The sequence below is a fragment of the Pelobates fuscus genome, chromosome 1 (assembly GCF_036172605.1).
Source record: "Pelobates fuscus isolate aPelFus1 chromosome 1, aPelFus1.pri, whole genome shotgun sequence".
Classification (NCBI taxonomy): domain Eukaryota; kingdom Metazoa; phylum Chordata; class Amphibia; order Anura; family Pelobatidae; genus Pelobates; species Pelobates fuscus.
In genome coordinates this window covers 158751850-158776099 of record NC_086317.1, presented here as the reverse complement: position 1 = coordinate 158776099, position 24250 = coordinate 158751850, and the positions used below count along the sequence as shown (strand labels likewise).

The 24250-nt window shown below is 43.8% G+C and overlaps 1 protein-coding gene across 1 annotated transcript in view; it reads right to left on the bottom strand.

The window, feature by feature from the left end:
- Positions 1 to 24250, bottom strand: part of LOC134602606 (complement decay-accelerating factor, GPI-anchored-like) — a 51238-nt gene that overhangs the window by 13604 nt on the left and 13384 nt on the right. Inside the window, exon 5 of the mRNA XM_063447682.1 lies at positions 21838 to 22047. Coding sequence (XP_063303752.1) covers positions 21838 to 22047 — 210 coding nt within the window. The remainder of the gene's footprint in view (positions 1 to 21837; positions 22048 to 24250) is intronic.

The following is a 24250-nucleotide window of genomic DNA, read 5'->3' as shown; positions in this document are numbered from 1 at the left end:
TTTACTGATAAAACGTGAAAAATAATTAACAAGCAAGTGCTTCTTTGACCTGAATTAATTATCACTTTAAAATAACTAGAGGTCGACATTAAACATGCAGTAATTACCCGAAACAATGAATTTAAACATTTTGTATGATTTCGTGTAAATCTTACTGCTAAAATAGGGTTAAGTTTTGTATATAACCGAACGTTCCGTGAATATTGAAAAACTACACAAAATAAGTGTAAGAAAACTATAACATCTTGGACCTGCATAAATCATCATTTCAAATAACAGACAAACTTCTAATTTACTCCTGTGCAATATCAAAACTGACCACTAGATGCCGACATTTAAAACATACAGTATTTAACTGAAACAGTGAAGTAAAACAATTCATATGAAATCGTGTGAAACCTACGGCGAAAATAGGGTGTTCGGTTATAAATATGCGAACGGCCCTTGTGATGGGCTAACTTTCGCATATAACCAAACGTTCCGAGATTAATGAAAAACTGCCCGAAATAACAGTATGAGAAATACAACAACTTGGTGTTCGTATGTTTGAGCCGAACGAGAGTGAAGTATAGAGCCGACCCAGGATAACAATGAGCGCCCGCGACTGAGGCACAACAGGCGGCTCAACTCATGGTTTTGACGATTCAGTCAACAAAGTGACTGGAGCAGGAACGGGAGTTCCTCTGGAGAGTTTGAAACTCTGGAGAGTTTGGAAGACAGCAAAACAGACGACCAGGGGCTGCCAGACCAGGTAAGCATTCCCACGAGTTGAAGGTAAGTAAAGGCGATTTTCACTGACCGGAAGTGACGGTATGCAAATCGCTAGACAGACACGGTAATGGGGAGAGGTCTGGTATCCTTAAAAAGGGAAACCAATCCCCTCCCACAACTACAGGCCCAGCCTTACATATATAAGATTATATGTGCACATCCCACTCACTGCCACTATTGTATACAAATAGTATACAAAAATAAAATAGTAAAGGAAGAGAAAAAAAGTGGGTTTTTTAACCCCTTAAAGACACATGACATGTGTGACATGTCATGAATCCCTTTTATTCCAGAAGTTTGGTCCTTAAGGGGTAAAGAAAAAAAATGCAACATGGCGGGAAAAAACCCAATTGAAAACAAACCACACACAACAAAAGGAAGCTAAAACTGAAAAACGTTTATCTGTCTTTTCTCCCCAAAATAAAAATACAAGTTTTAAAAAGTCAATTTTAAAGGAACCTGAAGAAATTCCAACCCAGTTGCTAGATGAAGCAGAGAAAGAAAGAACAACCCTTACTATAAATCAATCTATATCACAAGAACATCTTATGACTGCACTTGATATTCAGTTCGAGAAAATCACACGAGAAATTAATTCCAATATGCAAGATTTGAAAAAAATATTGCAATACTTGGAAACAGAATTAAAGAAAATTAAGAAAAAAAATCAAAACCTTGAACCGCAAGCCCTGACTTATAGAGAATCCCATATACAAAACGAGAAAAAAATTGAGCTGCTGCAACAAGACATAGCGGATTTGGAAGATCGTTCCAGACAAAATATTTTAAGATTAAGAGCAATACCTGAATTTATCATGAATGAAAATCTGGAAAAATTCCTGCATGGGCTATTTTGAAAATTACACAAGAAAGACATACAAATATCTGGGACAGATGCCATAGAACGGGAAAACCTCCTGACTCAGCAGGGGATCTATCAAGGGATGTGCTGATAGCCTGTCAAACATACGGAGGAAAGATAATGTAATGAAAGCAATGAAGACAATTGCACTGCAAGAACCATATGACAAAATCAAAATATTTCCAGATTCATCATTTCATACAAGATCAAAGGGATATATGCAACAATGACGGACATATTCAGGAAGGAAAACATCAGATTTAAACGGGGGACACCAGTAAAGATAATCGTTACATACGAATATGAGACATACTCATTTGACTCTCCTGAAAAACTAAGAATCTGGATGAGAGATAACATTATATATGCTCCATAGCAACTGTAATGGGAAACTACAAGTAGCTATATGTACTTATGCTATATAATGACTATTGTGTTTTTTTTTGTTTTTTTGGGGGCATAAATGAGGAGAGGAGGAAAGAGAGCGGGAAACTTATTAGGTTCCTATAGGGATAATATTGGGAAAATGTGGTTGTTCACTTGTTTTTTTTTCTTATTGTTTTTGTTTAATTTACATAGGATTAAATGAAAAAAGATAGCTATTTATGCACAATTAATGATAAATATCATAAATATTAAAATACGGCAAGAATGAAGGTAGGAAATGAATATAAACCACAAATTAAACACTAAAAGAAAATAACCACAATATTAGACATTAGGTAAATAATTCAATTATAATAATTCAATTATGAACCACATATAGTAAAGATAGAGGAAGGAAGAAGTAAGAAAAGAAAATACACAGTGTTATATAGTAAGAAAGTATAACAAAACTGGAAAAAATATAATGAGTGGAAAGAAAATAAGGGATCTGATGTTATGGCTATTTTTTATTTTTTTGTTTTTTACTTTCTCTCCTTTGCATTCAATCTTTTTAAAAATTGGGCACGAGATGAACTAAGGAGGATTAAGAGATTGGGAAAATTTACTAGACTTCTCATTATTGGGAAAATAGAAGCAGTCTTTACTCACTTGTAAGGGTTTTTTTTTTTCTTTAAATTTATTTTCTACGTCATAAAAATAGTTAACCAGCGATGCATAATTATTATAGTCAATGTTGGTGCACTCCTCTTCGATGGCTGTGCAAAGTTGCTGGATATTGGCAGGACCTGGAATACGCTGTCGTATACGCCGATCCAGAGCATCCCAAACATGCTCAGTGGGTGATATGTCCGATGAGTATGCTGGCCATGCAAGAACTGGGATGTTTTCAGCTTCCAGGAATTCTGTATAGATCCTTGCAACATGGGGACGTGCATTATCATGCTGCAACATGAGGTGATGGTCGTTGATGAATGGCACAACAATGGGCCTCAGGATCTTGTCATGGTAACTCTTTGCATTCAAAATGCCATCAATAAAATGCACCTGTGCTCGTTGTCCATAACATACGCCCAGTGGTGTATCCTGGTTTTGTGCTGCCCTAGGCAGAACAAAACTCAGGCGCGCACCCCCCCCCCGCGCGCCACCCCCACCCAACCTTTACCCCGCATTCTAAATACACACACACACACACATTCACTGACAGATACGCATACACTAGCTAACAGAAACACACACACTAACAGACAAACTCACACTCAGTAACAGACAAACACACTCACTAACAGACACTCACTAACAGACACACACTCACTCACTAACAGACAAACTAGCAGACACACACACTCACTAACATACACACACACTCACAGGCAAACACACACACTAACGGACACACACAGTCAGACACACACACACACTCACAGGCAAACACACTAACAGACACACACACTAACAGACACACACTAACAGACAGACACACTAACAGACACACACACACTCACACTCACTAACAGACACACACACACACACACACACTAACAGACACACACACACACACACACACACTAACAGACACACACACACACTAACAGACACACACACACACACACACACACTCACTAACAGACACACACTCACTAACAGACCCACACTCACTAACAGACACACACACACTCACTAACAGACACACACTCACTCACTGACACACACACTCACACTCACTAACAGACACACACACTCACACTCACTAACTAACAGACACACACACACTCACACTCACTAACAGACACACTCACACTCACTAACAGACACACACACACTCACACACTCACTAACAGACACACACACTCACACTCACTAACAGACACACACACACTCACTAACAGACACACACACACACACACACTAACAGACACACACTCACTAACAGACACACACTCACTAACAGACACACACTCACTGACACACACACACTCACTGACACACACACACTCACTGACACACACACACTCACAGACACACACTCACTCACTGACACACACACTCACACACACTCACTAACATACACACACACACTCACTAACAGACACACACGCTCACACTCACTAACAGACACACACACACTCACACTCACTAACAGACACACACACTCACACTCACTAACAGACACACACACACTCACTAACAGACACACACACTCGCACTCACTAACAGACACACACACTCACACTCACTAACAGACACACACACACTCACACTCACTAACAGACACACACTCACACTCACTAACAGACACACACACACTCACTAACAGACACACACACACTCACACTCACTAACAGACACACACACACTCACTAACAGACACACACACACTCACTAACAGACACACACACACTCGCACTCACTAACAGACACTCACACTCACTCACATTAACACTTTTTTTTTTTTTACTTTAACCCCCCCCAGCCTCCTTACCTTTGGGAATGCTGGGGGGGGTCATCTTTTTTCCCTGGTGGTCCAGTGGCTGCTGGGCGGTCGGGCGGCGCTGCTAGGCTGTCTGCTGGGTGGGCGGCGAGGGAGCTCTTCCTCTGAGCTGTCTTCTCAGCTCCCTCGCGCGCCGCACAGTGAGGCTGGGAGGCGGAGCCGGAATATGACGTCATATTCCGGCTCACAGCCTCACTCTGCGGCGCGCGAGGGAGCTGAGCAGACAGCTCAGAGGAAGTGCTCCCTCGCCGCCCGCCCAGCAGCGCCGCCCGACCGCCCAGCAGCTCGCCGGCAGCCCAGCATGTCTGTTAGCCGCAAGGCTAACAAGACATTTGCCTTGGGCATTTGGGGGCGGCTTTTTTTGCCGCCCCCTGGAAAATGCCGCCCAAGGCAAATGCCTTGTTTGCCTCGTGGCTAATACGCCCTTGCATACGCCTGTCCATACCATAACCCCACAGTCACCCGATCCAGAACGTTGACATCAGCAAACCGCTCATCCACACAACACCATACACGCTGTCTGCCATCTGCCCTGTACAGTGAAAACCGGGATTCATCCGTGAAGAGAATACCTCTCCAAAGTGCCAGACGCAATAGAATGTGAGCATTTGCCCACTCAAGTCGGTTACGACGATTAACTGCAGTCAGGTCGAGACACCGATGAGGACGACGAGCATGCAGATGATCTTCCCTGAGACGGTTTCTGAAAGTTTGTGCAGGAATTCTTTGGTTATGCAAACCGATTGTTGCAGCAGCTGTCCGGGTGGCCGGTCTCAGATGATCTTGGAGGTGAAGATGCTGGATGTGGAGGTTCTGGGCTGATGTGGTTACACATGGTCTGTGGTTGTGAGGCTGGTTGGATGTACTGTCAAATTCTCTGAAACGCCTTTGGAGACTGCTTATGGTATAGAAATAAACATCCATTTAACGGGCAACAGCTCTGGTGGACATTCCTGCAGTCAGCATGCCAACTGCACACTCCCTCAAAACTTGCGACATCTGTGGCATTGTGCTGTGTGATAAAACTGCACATTTTAGAGTGGCCTTTTATTGTGGCCAGCCTAAGGCACACCTGTGCGATAATCATGCTGTCTAGTCAGCATTTTGATATGCGAAACCAGTGAGGTGGGTGGATTATTTTGTCAAAGGAGAAGTGCTCACTAACACAGATGACAGATTTGTGAACAATATTTGAGAGAAATAGGCCTTTTGTGTACATAGAAAAAGTCTTAGATCTTTGAGTTCAGCTCGTGAAAAATGGGGGCAAAAACTATGTAGCGGAGTAGTAGTATTATCCACGGTATCTCCGCTGGTAGACAGGATGAAGCAGGTAACATGTAGGTAAAATGCAGGTAGCGTAGTTACAATCCTTAGCTTAGAGGTTTAGACTGGCATCTCACCAGGCTGAGACACACTCTTTATTATTACAGCTTCCTTTAAGTACAGACCTCCGCGGAAGGGTCTGCATTCCACACAATACACTTCCCTTAGTCTCTGGGCAGGAGGGTGTTGGGTTACAGATAGCAATCTCCCGCCTTAGGAGATACCAAGCAGTACACAGGAATACACTTTACATCATATTACATTCGGGGGGGTTACACTTTAAGTGTCTGGTTTGGCCACAGATAGGAATAGCAATGCAGTAATAGCAAGATATATACAAGGACATTCTATAAGTGGGTGGGTTTGCCACAGTTTATAATTCTGTTCAGTGTGTGTGTGTATATATATATATATATAGTCTTATACACAGAATGTTACTGCAGGGGTTAACAAAAAACATTTGTGCACGGGGCCTAAGTTAAGATAGCGCCTGCTGCATTTCAGTGTGCCACGGCCCACACACATACTTGGCCTCCCTCCCACCGATCCACTTCTGAATGCTGTGGCAAGGAGGAAGAGGTCCCTATATGCGTGGGAGCTGCAGCAAACATCAGCACTTACCACCAATGGAGCCTCAGAGACCTGCCACACTATAAATGGAGCAGCCATATTAAGGTTTGCTCCACCTCAGGTAGGTCTTGCTTTATATTTATGTTTATGGTGGAGGAAATGGCCGCCATGTGGAGCAATTACAGAAAGCACGAGCTCCATATTTAACTGCCTTAAACTCTGCATTTCGTGCTGCTGTAAATACTCAACTGAGCTGAGCTGTTACCTGGCGGAGTAAGGGAGCTGTTGTGCTCTTTTTGCTGCATCCGTGCTCTGAGCTGTTTGGCCCCGCGCCTAGTGTGGGACAAGCTGGAAGTTACGGCTGACCTCCCTGGTGTACCCTTGCTGGTTGATCCGCGGCCAATTCCTTTGTCCTCCCCCCTTGGACCGGTGGGGATTATCCCGGTCCATGCTGCCACAACGCTCAACCCACTACTATCACTTACTTATGCTGCCTCCGGAATCTTGGACAAACAGCTGGCACACAACAAGTACCGCTAAGATGGCGGATGCGCCCACCCCAGGGCACGACAAATCCCAGGCACCAGGTTGCCATGGCGACCTGGAAATTTGTCCTGGCGCATGGGATTTGTGAGCCTGTTCAGCCCCCGATGTCACCGTCTGCCTGAGAGCAGAGGCAGGCAGTCGGATCACGGAGGGCTGAGGCAGGCTGCTGACTGAGTGACGTGGACGGCTCATTGAGAGGTAAGGGAGGGAGGCCGACTCATGTATTGCTGAGGGAGGGAGAGGGGCGACCCACATGGAGAGCTGTGAGGGAGTGGAGCGGGTGACAGAGGGAGTGGACTGGCTCATGTATTGCTGAGGGAGGGACGGAGGGAGGGGGGGCGGCCGGATAATAAAGAGAGCAGAGAACATGACTTAATGCCACGGCGAGAGAGCTGTAATCTCCCTACTCACTTCCCTTGCGCAGCTTTAAGTGATGCCGAGTTATGACGTCACTCCGGCCCCTGGCTCACTAAACAGTGCGCGAGAGGGAGATGAGTAGGGAGATGACCACAGCCCCACTTGACCCCAGGCCCAGGAATACCTATCCACTCCAGCTCTCCAGAAGTAAGGAGGCTGGGTGGATTTAAATAAAGTAATTACTTGTGAGTGTGTCTCTGTCTGTGAGTGTGCCTGCGAGTATGTGTCTGTATGCCTGTGTGTGTGTGTGTGTCTGTATGTCTGAGTGTGTGTGTGTGTGTGTGTGTGTGTGTATGTGTGTATGTCTGTGAGTGTGTGTGTGTGTCGGGGAGTGTGTCTTCTCTCCAATCACATGGGAAATGTGTTTTTACTCACCTTTTTTCTCCCACACCGTGCTGATGACACTGCACCTGGCCGCACCTCCATGGCTGAGATTATCAAATTTGACAATCTCAGCCAATCCGATGATTCCCCATAGGAAAGCATTGGAAGACTATTGCACATGCACGGTAAAATGCCACTGCGCCAATTTAACTTCTCAAAGAGGTGCATTGAATCAATGCATCTCTATAGGAAACTGACCCAGGAAGCACTTCTGAAAAGTCAGTGTTTACATTGAAAAGCGTTCAGGGATAGGATATAGACTTTAGAACAACTGCATTAAGCTGCAGTGGTTCTGGTGACTACAGCGTTCCTTTAATAATTTTATTTTTGGCGTTGATTTCTCTGGCTCCTAATTTTTCTAGTTGGCTCCTAGATTCCAAGCAAATTTGTCAAGCCCTGGCCTACCCTCTCTGCAAGCTTCTCTGTACAGCCAGATGGGGTTCTGCCTGGCTCTTTGGAGCGAATCCTGCAAAGACTGGTTGATATTTTTACCAATTTCTGGGCAATGCTGGAAAGTATTGCAATATCCCGCAGCTATCACAGGAGAGTGGCTGGGAGGGAGGTGGCCTGGAAGTGAGCAGCACTCCCTCAGGCATAGTCTCATATACAGATCCAGGGCCGGACTGGCCCACCGGGATACCGGGAAATTTCCCGGTGGGCCGTCGGCACCTGGGGCCGGGGTGACCTGCGGCCGCAGGGAGAACTTGAAAGGCGGCCGCAGGGGAAGCTCTTCATGAGGCCGGGAGCAGGCTCTTCTGGGGGAGCAGGCTGTTCTGTCTCTGCTCCCCCTCTGCTCCCCCTCCCTCTGCTCCCCCTCCCTCGCGCGCTAGAAAGAGACCGGCTCCGGTCTCATTAAGCTACGCGCGAGGGAGGGGGAGCAGATACAGAAAAGCCTGCTCCCCCAGAAGAGCCTGCTCCCGGCCTCATGAAGAGCTTCCCCTGCGGCCGCCTTTCAAGTTCTCCCTGCGGCCACCAGCACAGCTACCAGTCTGCCCACCCACAGGTACTAAAAAATATGTATGTCAGTGGGAGTGTGTGTGTGTGTGTGTCATGCTGTGTGTGTGTGTGTGTGTTCCATGCTGTGTGTGTGTCTGTCTGTCTGTCATGGTGTGTGTATGTGTCTGTGTCATGCTGTGTGTGTGTGTGTCTGTATCATGCTGTGTGTGTGTGTCTGTCTGTCTGTGTCATGATGTGTGTGTCTGCGTCATGCTGTGTGTGTGTGTCTGTGTCATGCTGTGTGTGTGTGTCTGTCTGTCTGTCTGTGTCATGCTGTGTGTGTCTGTATCATGCTGTGTCTGTCTGTATCATGCTGTGTATCTGTCTGCGTCATGCTGTGTGTGTATGTCTGTGTCATGCTGTGTATCTGTCTGTGTCATGCTGTGTGTGTGTGTCTGTATCATGCTGTGTGTGTGTGTCTGTATCATGCTGTGTGTCTGTCTGTGTCATGCTGTGTCTGTATCATGGTGTGTGTCTGTCATGGTGTGTGTGTGTGTGTCTGTCATGGTGTGTGTGTGTCTGTCTGTCATGCTGTGTGTGTGTCTGTGTCATGCGGTGTGTGTGTCTGTGTCATGTGGTGTGTGTGTCTGTCTGTGTCATGCGGTGTGTCTGTGTCATGCTGTGTGTCTGTCTGTGTCATGCTGTGTGTGTGTGTCTGTCTGTGTCATGCTGTGTGTCTGTCTGTGTCATGCTGTGTGTGTGTCTGTCTGTGTTACGCTGTGTGTGTGTGTCTGTATGTGTCATGCTGCGTGTCATGCTGTGTCGTCTGTGTCACGGTGTGTCTGTATCATGGTGTGTGTGTCTGTCATGGTATGTGTGTGTGTCTGTCATGGTGTGTGTGTGTGTCTTTGTCTGTCATGGTGTGTGTGTGTGTCAGTCGTGGTGTGTGTGTGTGTGTGTGTGTGTCAGTCGTGGTGTCTGTGTGTGTTTTTTCCAACGTCGTGCTGGTCTCTGCCTCTCTGCCTCTATCATCAAGCTTGATGATCTCAGCCAATCCGCACTGACACAGGAAGCACCTCTAGTGACCGTCTGAGTGTCTGTCACTAGAGGTGTCACTAGGAAGCAATGTAAACACTGCCTTTTCTCTGCAAAGTCAGTGTTTACATTCAAAAGCCTGCAGGGACAGGCAATAGACACCAGAACCACTACATTAAGCTGTGTGTGTGTGCGCCTGCTAGTGAGCTTGCTTGCATGTGTATGTGTGTGTGTGTGTGCCTGCTAGTGAGTGAGCTTGTGTTTTTATGTCAATGAGCTTATGTATATTAGTGAAATTGTTTGTCTATGAGGCTGTGTATCAATGAGCTTGTGTGTGTCAGTGAGATTGTCTGTGTCTGCATGTGAGTATGCTTACTGTATAATTAAATGTTTTACTCTGAAAGGACCAATATATTATATTAGAAAAAGCAATATATATATATATATATATATATATATATATATATATTGCGACAATATATGGCGCAATGACTTATGGGGCTGGCATAGATTTTTTTTTCCAGGGCTGCTTTGTATCCCCAGTCCGGCCCTGTACAGATCCTGACCCCACTCCCAATATTCCACCTGGGCTAAAGACCCCCAAGGGTGGCCCACACAGACAGAAGGCCACATGCCGCTGGCTGTGCAAAACCATCAGGGCATTTTATGTCTCCTTGAAAGGGAAGGACTGGGACTTACAAAGTCTCCCTATCTGCGGCTCGAAAATACAAGCCTTCACAGGAGCCTGGGGCTTTTGCCTGTCTCCATTGTGCCTATACCTTCACTAGCCCCCAAAGAATACCATCCAGCATTCCACGCAGGGGAATCGACTGAACGCTCTCAAGCATCTCTCTCCAACTCTACAGCTAGCCATGAGAGTCTTTCTGTTACCAGAAAAAGCTAATGTTGATTGATAAAGTATTTCTTTGTATTTGCCTTTTCTTATAACGTGCTTTCTATTTTTTTTAATACAACGCTCACAATTTGCTTGCTTTGAAGTTATACTGAGGAAGGGGTCACGTAGTTCCAGGCACCTGTACTGTTATTATAAGCTGTGTAGAACTACTTTTTTGTTGAGGTGTTGTGACAGCGCTCTAGATACAGTAGTTCCTTTTTTCAGCAACATGTCGATTTATTAGCAATTTCTAAGACTAGATAGCAAGTCTTAAGCCAGTTTACTTTGTCTACCACAAATAATAGCATGTTTAGCTATATAGCCCAGCAACTAACTCTTTTCATTTCATCTTTACACCATTGTTTTATCTTCTGATATTTTTATCTATATGCATGCCATAGTATGATATCCATGACTGGCTAGCTTGCTCTGTTAAAACGCAAAGCACCTGATTATTGTACAGACATGTTAGTTTAGCCTGTGTCTACTCCTTTGTCTCTTATGTTTACTGTTCTCTTAAAATGTCAAGCCAAGCATTATGTCAAGCCATGGCACTGTATTTTCATGTACGTACGTAACGTTTGCGCTTGTCCATGCTGTCGTGGCATCATAAGTATGCTTGTACACTCTTGCACGATAAAATAAAGAATGTTTAAAAAAAAAAAGACAGAGAACCGTAGCACAAGGGGGGCATGAGAATCAGAAGTGTGTTGTTCTCCTCTAAAATATCAAAGTTGTTCCATTTGATGTTTAAAATATTGATTTCTTAATTTTGGGCTAAAAAAATAGGGGTCGTCTTATACATGAGGGCATCGTATACACGAAAAAATATATATAAAAATATATTTTTTTCTTATTAAAAAAAGTTCTATTTAATTTTACTGTGAAATTACGTTTTAAAGTAATCTTTTGGCGGCATCTTGTGACTATACTCTGTGTTGCACTTGTAATTTGAGTTTTGCCTCAAAATAGCCTATTCGTTTCACTCATTAATATGAATATGTCTGTATGGTTTATTCCCTATATATGCGATCAGGGCTGCCACCAGAAATTTTGGGGCCCCTAACTCAGCTCAGGGTCTGGGCCCCCTGGGGCCTGCCTCCAATCCCGCCCACAGGGTCTGCCTCCAAATCCCGCCCACAGTAATACACACACACAAACACACACACTGATACAAAAGGACACAGATACATACTAACAGACACACATACTGAAACAAACATACACGCATACAGGGCCGGATTAACATAGGGGCTGATGGAGCTGCAGCTCCAGGCCCAGGCCCATGGAATAGGCCCATTTAAAAAAAAAAAAATTTTTTTTTTTTTTTTTTTTTACACACTACTCTTAGGTTTGCCACCTGACTGGTATTTTACTGGCACAGCTGGTATTTGAGGCTGTCTGGCCGTGCCGGTATTGCAGTAATACCAGAAATACAAATGCAGGTATATTTCTCAGAATAAATGGAGATTACTCTGCAATACCAGCACCAGCCAGTAGGGGTCACTGTGTGTGGAGAGAGGCAGGTATAGGAAGTTACAGCATATCCCTGCCTCTCTCTACTACTCACTGACCCATGAGGGAGCAGCAACACAGCACAGAGTCCAGACAACAGCTCTACAGTAAGTGAGGGATGGGGGAAAGATAGTAGGGACACATGGGGACACTGAGACACTAGGGGACACATGGGGACACTGAGACACTAGGGGACACTAAGGGACATATGGGGACACACAGACACTAGGGGACACAGACACTAGGGGACACAGACACTAGGGGACACTGAGACACTAGGACAAATGGGGACACAGACACTGGGAGACCTGGGAACACAGACACTTGGGGACACTGGAAAACATGGGGACACTGAGACACTAGGGGACACTGGGACACATGGGGATGCTGAGACACATGCAGATGCTGTGAGACATAGGGACATTGGGAGACACTGAGACATTGGGACACGGAGACACTATGTCCCCATTTCTCTCAGTGTCCCCATGTCCCCCAGCCAGTGTCCCTAGTGTCTCACTGTCCCCAAGTCTCCCAGTGTCTGTGTCCCATGTCTCTCAGTGTGCCTAGTGTCCCCATGTGTCCCTATATGTCCCAGTGTCCCCATGTCTATGTCCCCATGTCTCCCAGTGTCCCCAAGTGTCTATCTCCCAGCCAGTGTCCCCTAGTCTCCCAGTGTCTGTGTTCCCATGTCTCTGTGTCCCTAGTGTCTAAGTGTCCCCAAATGTTGCAGTGTCCCCATGTCTCCCAGTGTCTGTGTTCCTAGTGTCTCAGTGTGCCTAGTGTCCCAATGTCTCCCAGTGTCCCTATATGTCCCAGTGTACCCATGTCTATGTCCACAACTGTCCCCATGTCTCCCAGTGTCCCCAAGTGTCTGTCTCCCAGCCAGTGTCCCCTAGTCTCCCAGTGTCTGTGTTCCCATGTCTCTGTGTCCCTAGTGTCTTAGTGTCCCCAAATGTTTCAGTGTCCCCATGTCTCAGTGTCTGTGTCCCTAGTGTCTCAGTGTCCCCATTTCTCCCAGTTTCCCTAAATGTCTCAATGTCCCCATGTCTGTGTGTTCCCGGGTCTCTCAGTGTCTCCATGTCTCTCAGTGTCCCCGGGTCTCACTATGTCCCCAGTATCCTAGAGACATTTGGACACTGGGAGAAATGGCGACACTGAGACACTGGGAGACTAGGGGACTGGGCGACATGGGGACACTGACACTGTGATACATAGGGACACTGAGACACTGGGTGACTTGCGAGACTGAGACACTGGGAGACAGGGAGACATTGGGAGCAATCCATCTATACAGCAGAATCAAACTGTGAGTAGTTTGTTGGTGATTTTACAGAATTTTCTCTGATGTCACTCCTTGTGATTATACAAATGATTAAGGCTGGTATTTTTTCCCAAGAAAGGTGGCAACCCTAACTACTCTTCACATACTCTTGCTTAAAGGAGCACTACAAGGTCAGGAACACAATCATGTATTTCTGACCCTATTATGTTAAAACCATCACCCTGGCCCCTTCTTGCCTCCCTAAGTATAGTAAAATATAACGTGTGTTCAAGTCTGCAGCTGCTGGCTCTGCCTCTGAACTGACTGTCTGCTGACATCATCAGAAGTGGTGGTCTGAGCAAATTACAATACTTGCCCATGGGATTGGCTGAGACTGTTAACTAGACTGTTAACTAGGCAGATCAGGGGCAGAGCCAGCACAAGGCCAATCAGCATCTCCTCATAAAGATATATAGAATCAATGCATCTCAATGAGGAAAGTTCAGTGTCTGCATGCAGAGGGTGGAGACACTGAATGGCAGTGCTGCACACTAGGCAGTACTGCCCCAGGAAGCACCTCTAGCAGCCATCTAAGGAGTGGCCAGTGGAGTTATTTTCTCTGAAAAGACAGTGTTTACTGCAAAAGGCCTGAATGGAATGATTCTACTTACCAGAACAAATACAATAAGCTGTAGTTGTTCTGGTGACTATAGTGTCCCTTTAAGTTTGGAAGCTTAAGAGGGATGTATGGGAACAAAACTTGTGTGGACTGGCTGACAATAAAATTAGTTTAGGTAATGCTGTTGGTCTCTCTAACACTGTGGTATGTCCCCTCCTTTCTTCTACACTCACTACATACACCTTTTCTCTGTCTCAGACTGTATACCAGGAATTTCTGCCTGCTAGTAAGAAGATAAGGAGACAAGTGGACCAGCGAGTGCTAGGGGACAGTCCTTAGAAAGCATGGAGTGAGCGCATCATTAGACGCATTTATGTCAAGCTCAGAATGCTGCCTGCATAGTATGCCCTTAGTTGGCCAGCCTGCAGGATTGGCGGGCAGCCTGACATGCATTCATGCCAGGCTGTCCTTCAAATTCTTTGGACAGACATGCCCCCTTTTTGGGCATGTTCTCCCCTTTTGGCAGGTCTGGTGACGTGATTCGCACCAGTGGCCCACCCTTTTACCCCGCCCATTGACTTCCTGCTTCACTGGACACTGCTGTTAGGGGGTATGGATTTACTTGAAAGATGAAAGCATAAATTAGAGAGAGATTAGCATAGAGTATGTGTTTTCTTATGGCTGCATCCTATGAGTTTCCCTCCAACACCATCTCCATCAGATACATGACGCTTGGGAGGTATGACCGTTTTAGTGTTTTGGGTCGATAAGATTCTGTAAATAGGCCCATCATAATTGTCAGCACCAGGCCCACTGGGCTCTTAATCCGGCCCTGCACGCATATAGGCATACACAAACATACTGAGACATACACACATATACAGACACACAGGCATACATAGTGACAGACAGACACATACTAACATACATACAGACACAGATGCATGAGGACATACAGACACATACATACATACACACTGATATACATACACACAGACATACATTCATAATGACATACAGACATACATACATTCATACTGGCATACATACATATATCCATACATAATGCAATCATAGTTGTTCCATATAGATATATTCCTACCCGTAATGAAAAAGATTTAGGGACAGAGTCAAATCCACGTATCCAGTCTGGTTCCCCACCAAATTGATAAGTCACCATCCACGACTGATGCAAATATAGACAGGCACAAATACCCATACACAGGCACAGACAAGCTGACACAGACAGGTGCAGACTAGTAAACACAGGAAGACAGGTACACACAGGACTAGACAGACACATGCAGGCACAGACAAAGACAGCCATACACACTGACAAGCATGCAATGTACATCTGAGGTTTGTTGAGGCCAGCAGCTGCAAACTTTGTGTAGGGAAATCAGGCAGCGTGCCCGTTAATCATATTGAAAAAAGACCAATTGCTCCAAGTACCACATTACTGTGTATTAATGCAAAGGTTATACTGCAAAAATACCCTGCATTCACTCTCTCTGTTGAGAGAGCAATATATAACATTCTCTGTAGCTACAAGTTAGCAACCCTGGCTTTGATTTAGCAAAGAAGGAGTTTTCACTTCTTTCTTTTTTATGCAAGCTTCAATCAGCTAGTGTATGCAAAACTGGAGACTACATTATTAAAGAGACACGTTATACAACCATTCACTATTAAGCCATCTGATCAGCCTGTTTGAAAATGCATTAACACCAGTGGCGTCTCTAGGATTCATTTTTAGGGGGGGCCAGGGACAAAAGTAGGGGGGCACATTTAACCGCGCCGTCACTGCAGTTTGACCCCGCCCCTGTCTCATGTTAAGCCCCGCCCCGACACAATGTGTTTTTTTCCTCTTTTTTTTTAAATAATCCCTGGTGGAGAATTCATTATTTTCCACCAAGGATTATTAAAAAAACAAACACATTTCCCTTGATACAGTCCATACACACACACACACACAGACTGCTGAGTCCTTACACACACAGAGAGAGAGACTGCTGAGTCCATACACACACACACAGAGACTGCTGAGTCCATACACACACAGACACACAGACTGCTGAGTCCATACACACACAGACACACAGACTGCTGACCATAAACACACACACACAGACTTCTGAGTCCACACACAAACACAGACTGCTGAGTCCATACACATATACACACAGAGACTGCTGAGTCCATACAAACACAGACACATAGACTGCTGAGTCCATACACACACACACACACAGAGACTGCTGAGTCCATACAAACACAGACACATAGACTGCTGAGTCCATACAAACACAGTCACATAGACTGCTGGGTCCATACACATACACACAGACTGCTGAGTCCATACACACACACACACACACACACAGACTGCTGAGTCCTTACACACACACAGAGAGAGACTGCTGAGTCCATACACACACACACAGAGACTGCTGAGTCCATACACACACAGACACACAGACTGCTGACCATACACACACACACACAGACTTCTGAGTCCACACACACAAACACAGACTGCTGAGTCCATACACATATACACACCCAGACTGCTGAGTCCATACACACACACACACACACACACACACACACAGACTGCTGAGTCCATACAAACACAGACACATAGACTGCTGAGTCCATACAAACACAGTCACATAGACTGCTGGGTCCATACACATACACACAGACTGCTGAGTCCATACACACACACACACACACAGACTGCTGAGTCCATACACACACACACACACACACACACAGACTGCTGAGTCCATACACACAGACAGACTGCTGAGTCCATACACACACGCAGACCGCTGAGTCCACACACACACAGACTGCTGAGTCCATACACACACTGCTGAGTCCATACACACACACACAGACTGCTGAGTCCATACACACAGACAGACTGCTGAGTCCATACACACACACACACACACTGCTGAGTCCACACACACACAGACTGCTGAGTCCACACACACTCACACACAGACTGCTGAGTCCATACACACACACTGCTGAGTCCATGTACACATACAGACTGCTGAGTCCACACACACACACACACACTGCTGAGTCCATACACACACACTGCTGAGTCCACACACAGACTGCTGAGTCCATACACACATACACACACAGACTGCTGAGTCCATACACACATACGGACTGCTGAGTCCATACACACACACTGCTGAGTCCACACACACACACAGACTGCTGAGTCAATACACACACACACACACAGACTGCTGAGTCTATTCACACGGACAGACTGCTGAGTCCATACACACACACACAGACTGCTGAGTCCACACACACACACAGACTGCTGAGTCCACACACACTCACACACAGACTGCTGAGTCCATACACACACACTGCTGAGTCCACACACACACACACACACAGACTGCTGAGTCCATACACACATACAGACTGCTGAGTCCATACACACACACAGACTGCTGAGTCTATTCACACAGACTGCTGAGTCCATACACACACAGACTGCTGAGTCCATACACACATACACACACACACACACTCACACACATACTGCTGAGTCCATACACACACACTGCTGAGTCCATGCACACATACAGACTGCTGAGTCCACACACACACACACACACACACAGACTGCTGAGTCCACACACACACACACACACACACACACACACACACACAGACTGCTGAGTTCATACACACACAGACTGCTGAGTCCATACACACATACACACACACACAGACTGCTGAGTCTATACACACATACAGACTGCTGAGTCCATACACACACTGCTGAGTCCACACACACACACACACACACACACACACACACACACACACACACACAGACTGCTGAGTCCACACACACACAGACAGACTGCTGAGTCCATTCACACATACAGACTGCTGAGGCCATACACACACACTGCTGAATCCACACACACACTGCTGAGTCCATACACACATACAGACTGCTGAGGTCATACACACACACTGCTGAATCCACACACACACACATACACTGCTGAGGCCATACACACATACAGACTGCTGAGTCCATACACACACAGACAGACTGCTGAGTCCATACACACAGACTGCTGAGTCCATACACACATACAGACTGCTGAGGTCATACACACCATGTACCGGTATCTACATTCCCAATGCAAGACACTGTTTTCCTGGTTCCTATATCTTTTGTCTCCATACCCAAAATCTAAAAGGTACATATTTTCCAGATCTCCACCAGGTATCCATGAGTTTCTCTCAATTTTAGATTTTTTTTTTTCACTCCAATTATCCCATGTCCCACTCTGACCTCGGAATATTGGGCTCCGGTTCACGCTAAATATCTGACCAATACTGTTTAACCCCTTCAGGACCGGCCTGTTTTTGCGATGTTTGTACGTTAAGGACCAGAGCAGTTTTAACACTTTTGTGGTGTTTGTGTTTAGCTGTAATTTTCCGCTCTCTCATTTAGGGTTCCCATACAAGTTATATACTGTTTTTTTCACGACAAGAAGGGCTTTCTTTACATACCAGTATATATATTATGTCATATATTGTATTTAAAAAAAATAATAAAATATGGTGAAAAATAAAAAAAAAACATGTTTTTGGACTTTTACTTGAAAAATCTTTTACTTATCTACAAAAGCTAATGAAAAAAACTGCTAAATAGATTCAAAATTTTGTCCCGAGTTTAAAAACACCCAGTGTTTACATGCTTTATTGCTTTTTTTTGCAAGTTATAGGCCTATAAATACAAGTAGGAAATTGCTGTTTCAATATATATATATTTTAAATGTATCAATAGTGACATTGTTACACCGTTATCTGTCATAAATCCCCGAAACACACCTAACATGTACATATTTTTTAAAGTAGACAACCCAGGGTATTCAAAATGGGGTATGTCCAGTTTTTTTTAGTAGCCACCTAGTCACAAACACTGGCCAAAGTTAGCATTTATATTTGTTTGTGTGTTAAAAATGCAAAAAACGCTAACTTTGGCCGGTGTTTGTGACTAAGTGGCTACTAAAAAAAGCTGAACATACCCCATTTGCAATACCTTGGGTTGTCTTCTTTCGCAAATGGTATGCCATCATGGGGCTAATTCTCATTCCTTGGCTACCATACGCTCTCAAAGGCAACCTAACCAATCTGACAAATTTCAATAAAAAAAAAAAAAGTAAAATCAAGCCTTATATTTGACCCTGTAACTTTCACAAACACTATAAAACCTCTACATGTGGGGTACTGTTATACTCAGGAGACTTCGCTTAACACAAATATTAGTGTATCAGAACAGTAAAATATATCACAGCAATAATATCCTCAGTGAAAGAGCTGTTTGTGTGTGAAAAATGCAAAAAACTTCACTTTCACTGACAATATCATCGCTGTGATATGTTTTACTGTTTTGAAACACTAATATTTGTGTTCAGCGAAATCTCCCGAGTAAAACAGTACCCCCATGTACAGGATTTAGGGTGTCATAGAAAGTTACAGGGTTAAACACAGTGCTAGCAAATTAAATTATCTGGACTTTTGGCCTGGGTTGGCAGGCAGGTCCCTCAAATTGCAATCATTAAAATTACTTAATTAGGTAAAAATATTACATAAATATGCACGTAGAATTTTAATATATATACATATTTATATATTTGACGTCTACGTGTATATTTATGAAATTATTTATGTAATTATGTATGTGGACATATGTATATTTCGTATTATTTTTATTTATTTATTTATACATAGATATATATATCATTACATTCTAAGTATATTTTGATATAAATATATATATATCAATATCAAAATACTGTTAGAATAAAACTGAATATATATATATAATTTTTTTTAATTATTAAAAATTATTTTTATTTTTTGTTATTTATTTTTATTAACATATTATTTGTATTTTATAATAATATATATATACCATATATATAGTTATTATATATATTGTATATATTCGTGTGTAATTTAAATATAAGTGTACGTATATATAAATATAAAAATACACTTAGTGTGACATTATATATATGATATATATACATATATTATATATAGGTATATATAGATATAATACATGTATATATAGCATATATATACACATATTATTTTTTTTTTTTTACACAGATTTTTTTTTTACACTTTATTTTGGATTTTTCACTTGCAGGGAGACTGCCTGTCAGCACAGACAGTCCCCCTGCAGGCAGACACATGGACACCTATTGCGGTCATGTGATCGAGTGATCACATGGCCGTGGGGTCCTGATCTGCCGAAGGGGGACTGCCTGGGCAGACAGGCAACCCCCCTGGACCGGGTGGAGCACTGATCGCCGCCGTGGGACCGACGGCGATCAGGTAAGTAGCCCAAAACCGTTATGACGGTTCAGGACCGTCAGCGGTCCAAACGCACGTTTTACCGCTGACGGTCCTGAACCGTCAGCGGTCGTTAAGGGGTTAAATAATACGTTACAAAACTGTACATATACGTGGCCATTTGGAGAATACAGACCCTTCACACTTTACACAGAGAATATAAAAAGCCACATATACATATTAATCAGCAAAACATAAAATGGTACCTTTACTTAGAAAATAACATCAACACACAGACTGCTCAGTCCACACACACACAGACTGCTCAGTCCACACACACACAGACTGCTGCGTCCACACACACACAGACTGCTGAGTACAAACACACACACAGACGGCTGCGTCCAGACACACACACAGACTGCTGAGTCCATACACACACACAGACTGCTGAGTCCATACACACATACCCACACACACACACACATACACACTGCTGAATCCACACACACACACACACACACACTGCTGAGTTCATACACACACAGACTGCTGAGGCCATACACACACACACTGCTGAATCCACACACACACACACACACTGCTGAATCCATACACACCGACGGCTGAGTCGATATACACACACACACACACACACACTGCTGAGTCCACACACTCACAGACTGCTGAGTCCACACACACACACACACACACACACACAGACTGCTGAGTCCATAAACACATACAGACTGCTGAGTCCATACACACACACACACACACTGCTGAATCCATACACACACACAGACTGCTGAATCCATACACAAACGCTGCTGAGTCCATACACACACACACACACACACATACAAACTGCTGAGTCCATACACAGACACACAAGTTTCCTCACTAGCAGACAGACAGACAGACACACACCTGAGCATATCACGCCTACCTGTTGCTGGGGGTCACACAGCCATCTTCTTGCCTTTCCAGCAGGAGCATGGTCTGCTGCTTAACGGCGGGGGCGGGGCTTATGTGCGGGAGGCAGGGCTTCACTTGGGGGCGGGGCCTATGCCGGGGAGCCTGTCTGTCCGTTCCAGCTGCTCTGCCCTGCATTCCCTCAGGCTGTAACAGACTGTTACAGCCTGAGGGAATAGAATCCAAGCACATGGCCAATTGGCCAGCAAGTTGCTGGCATTTGGGGGGGCACAAGGGGGGACACAGCATGATGTAATTTAACACTGATTAGAGCGACAGTGCCAGGGGACTCCAGGTGCTTTAACCAATTTAAGGAGATTAAATGTTTATTGTGTCTTTAAGTTAAATAGAAAGACAAACTATGGGTAAGTTAGTGTAAATACAACCTGCTTACCAATATCACAAATGACTTGTATTTATATTCTTGAAAAGTTTTCATACACATAAAATAAATGCAATCCAAGTACTGTGGAACAAGAATTGTACTTACGTTTGCAAAACGTGTTGGAAATAGGATGAGAAAAAGACCATTCAAGATTAGATTCGCAAGATGCAGCAATATTTCTAAAACGAGAAAAATAAAAAGTGTAGCCTGGGCGGCACTGGAATTCCACTTTTTCCTTTACGGCAAATGAAGTCCTACTCAAGTACGCTTCCTTAGGTTCTAAATCTTGTAGCCTAGGAGGAGGCCCACAGGTAGCTGTACAAAGAGAACAAAATTGAAAAAAATAAAAGATTGAAACAGCAATTCATTTGTTGTCCTACGTTGTTATACAAACAAAATATCCACTTTGGATTAGCAATAACCAATTTAATATTTTTTTAAAATAATTAACTGTTAATAAATTGTTAGTGAGTGATATTGTGTATATAATTATGGTGAATGCTATTTTCCTTACAGATTTTAATACATTTTAATGGCAATTGACTTTAACTTTCTATTGTGTTTTATGGCTGTTAAAGTACAAATAAGAAAAATAACAGAATATTAATTATTATTCTCGTGCATAGTTCTTTATTATTTTTGTTTCGTTAAGATAATCCTTGTGAGTGAAAAATAATAAAACATGTTTTGAGACAATGGTTCTTTTAGGTCAGGACCCAAAATTGGGTCCATATTTTATTGTGAAGATGGGTTCCCAACTCCCCATGAGTTTGGACATGCACATCATATTCAAACATCAGGCACCATGCAGAAGGCCACAATAAGGGGCATACCATAGCAGAAAGTGTCTTGTTGAATTCATATTTGTATTTTTACTATTAGTATTAAAATAATATATGTCAGAGATTGCTTTACAGATTGATGAATACAGTTAAACATATCTCTCAGGAAACATCGAAAATGCATTAATCCAGATGTGGCGAGTGAAGGTAACATCCAAACATATCAACACTATTACACCATGTCAGTGAACTTGTTCCCAACCCCTATGATGATACGGGATGATTAAATGGTGCCATATGGGTTCTCCAATGTATAGCAGATAAGCACCAAATTAATAACCTGGGGGTATCAATCCTAGATATAAACTGTGAAGATTCAGTAATAGCAATGGGCAGATGTAATAGGCTGATAACGGTCAGCTGACTATGGCACCCAAATTCCACTGACTGTTGCTGCTTGGGATAATGTTGTATTTTCATAAATTCAAACAGCACAGAGATCATGGGACTTTAATGTCATTTTCTTTTAAGCAGATGTGTATAAAATAGAGCCAATGTTTGAGCCCCTTTTACTTAACTAATTAGACTTGGGCACTGTTGAAATTTTCGTTTCCACCAAATACATTTGTTCAGATGAAATTCTCTATTATTCTCATTTTGAAATTTCATTCGGACAAATGAAATTCCGCAATCTCTGCTACAGCTGCATCTTGCAGTCGTTTAGCACAAAACGCCCGAAATTGGTACCCTTGTGGGAATACCATATTTAAGTGTAACAAATCAGGGAGCTGTTTAGTACATAGCTCCTATTTGGTATCTTTAGTAGCCTTGGCAATCCCACACAAGGCTTAGGGAGCTATCTTGTAAGAAGCTGAAAGACCAAATGTTACAAAAAGCTCTTCCTTTTCTTAATTTTGGCCTTTCAGACAACTTTAATAATACTAAGTAAAAAATACTTAGAATTAGTAAATAAATAATCCCTCACTCATGCCCCTACCCGACATGCCACGGGTAGGGGCATGTCTACTAAACAGAGAGGGGGACCTTACAAGCAGCTGTCTGGATGCCTTCATGGGCTAACACTAACTCTACAACCTGTTCCCCTTCTTTCTCCTGATGTACAAGTGTCAGTCGCCGGTATATCATGTCATGATGTTTCCTGGCGGCCACAATCTTTGTGCATCCTCACACCTCCCCATCACTGGCAGCCCTCTTCAGCTACGTTTTGTGCATTTTGTGTAGTGTGTATTCACTGGTCCCATGTTACAACAACCCACCATGGAATTTCATATTTTCCAGGTGGGCCTATCCGGCCCTGATTATCTATCACAGAATCAATATTCAGATACTGAATATATTGTTAGAATGTGTATGTTCATTTTGTTGCTATATGTTGATGTAGTGTATGCAGGTTAAACAGATGTCTGGTAATTAATCCAAAATAATCATGCTCACACTTTTGTTATGACTTACTTCAGGGCCAGCCCAAAACATTGTGCTGCCTGGATCCAAGTATGAAATCCTCCCCCCTCCTCTCCCCCCTTCAACATAAATGCTTCTGCAATGGTAGTGTCTCTATGTGGGTGTGCTGGGGATGAAGTGTGTGTGCTGGGGAATCTAGTATGTGTCTATGTGTGTGTGCTGGGGTTGTACGTGTGTCTGTGTGTATGCTGGGGATGTAGCTTGTGTCTGTGTATGCACTGCAGCCAATAAACTTACCTATACACTGTGTCTGT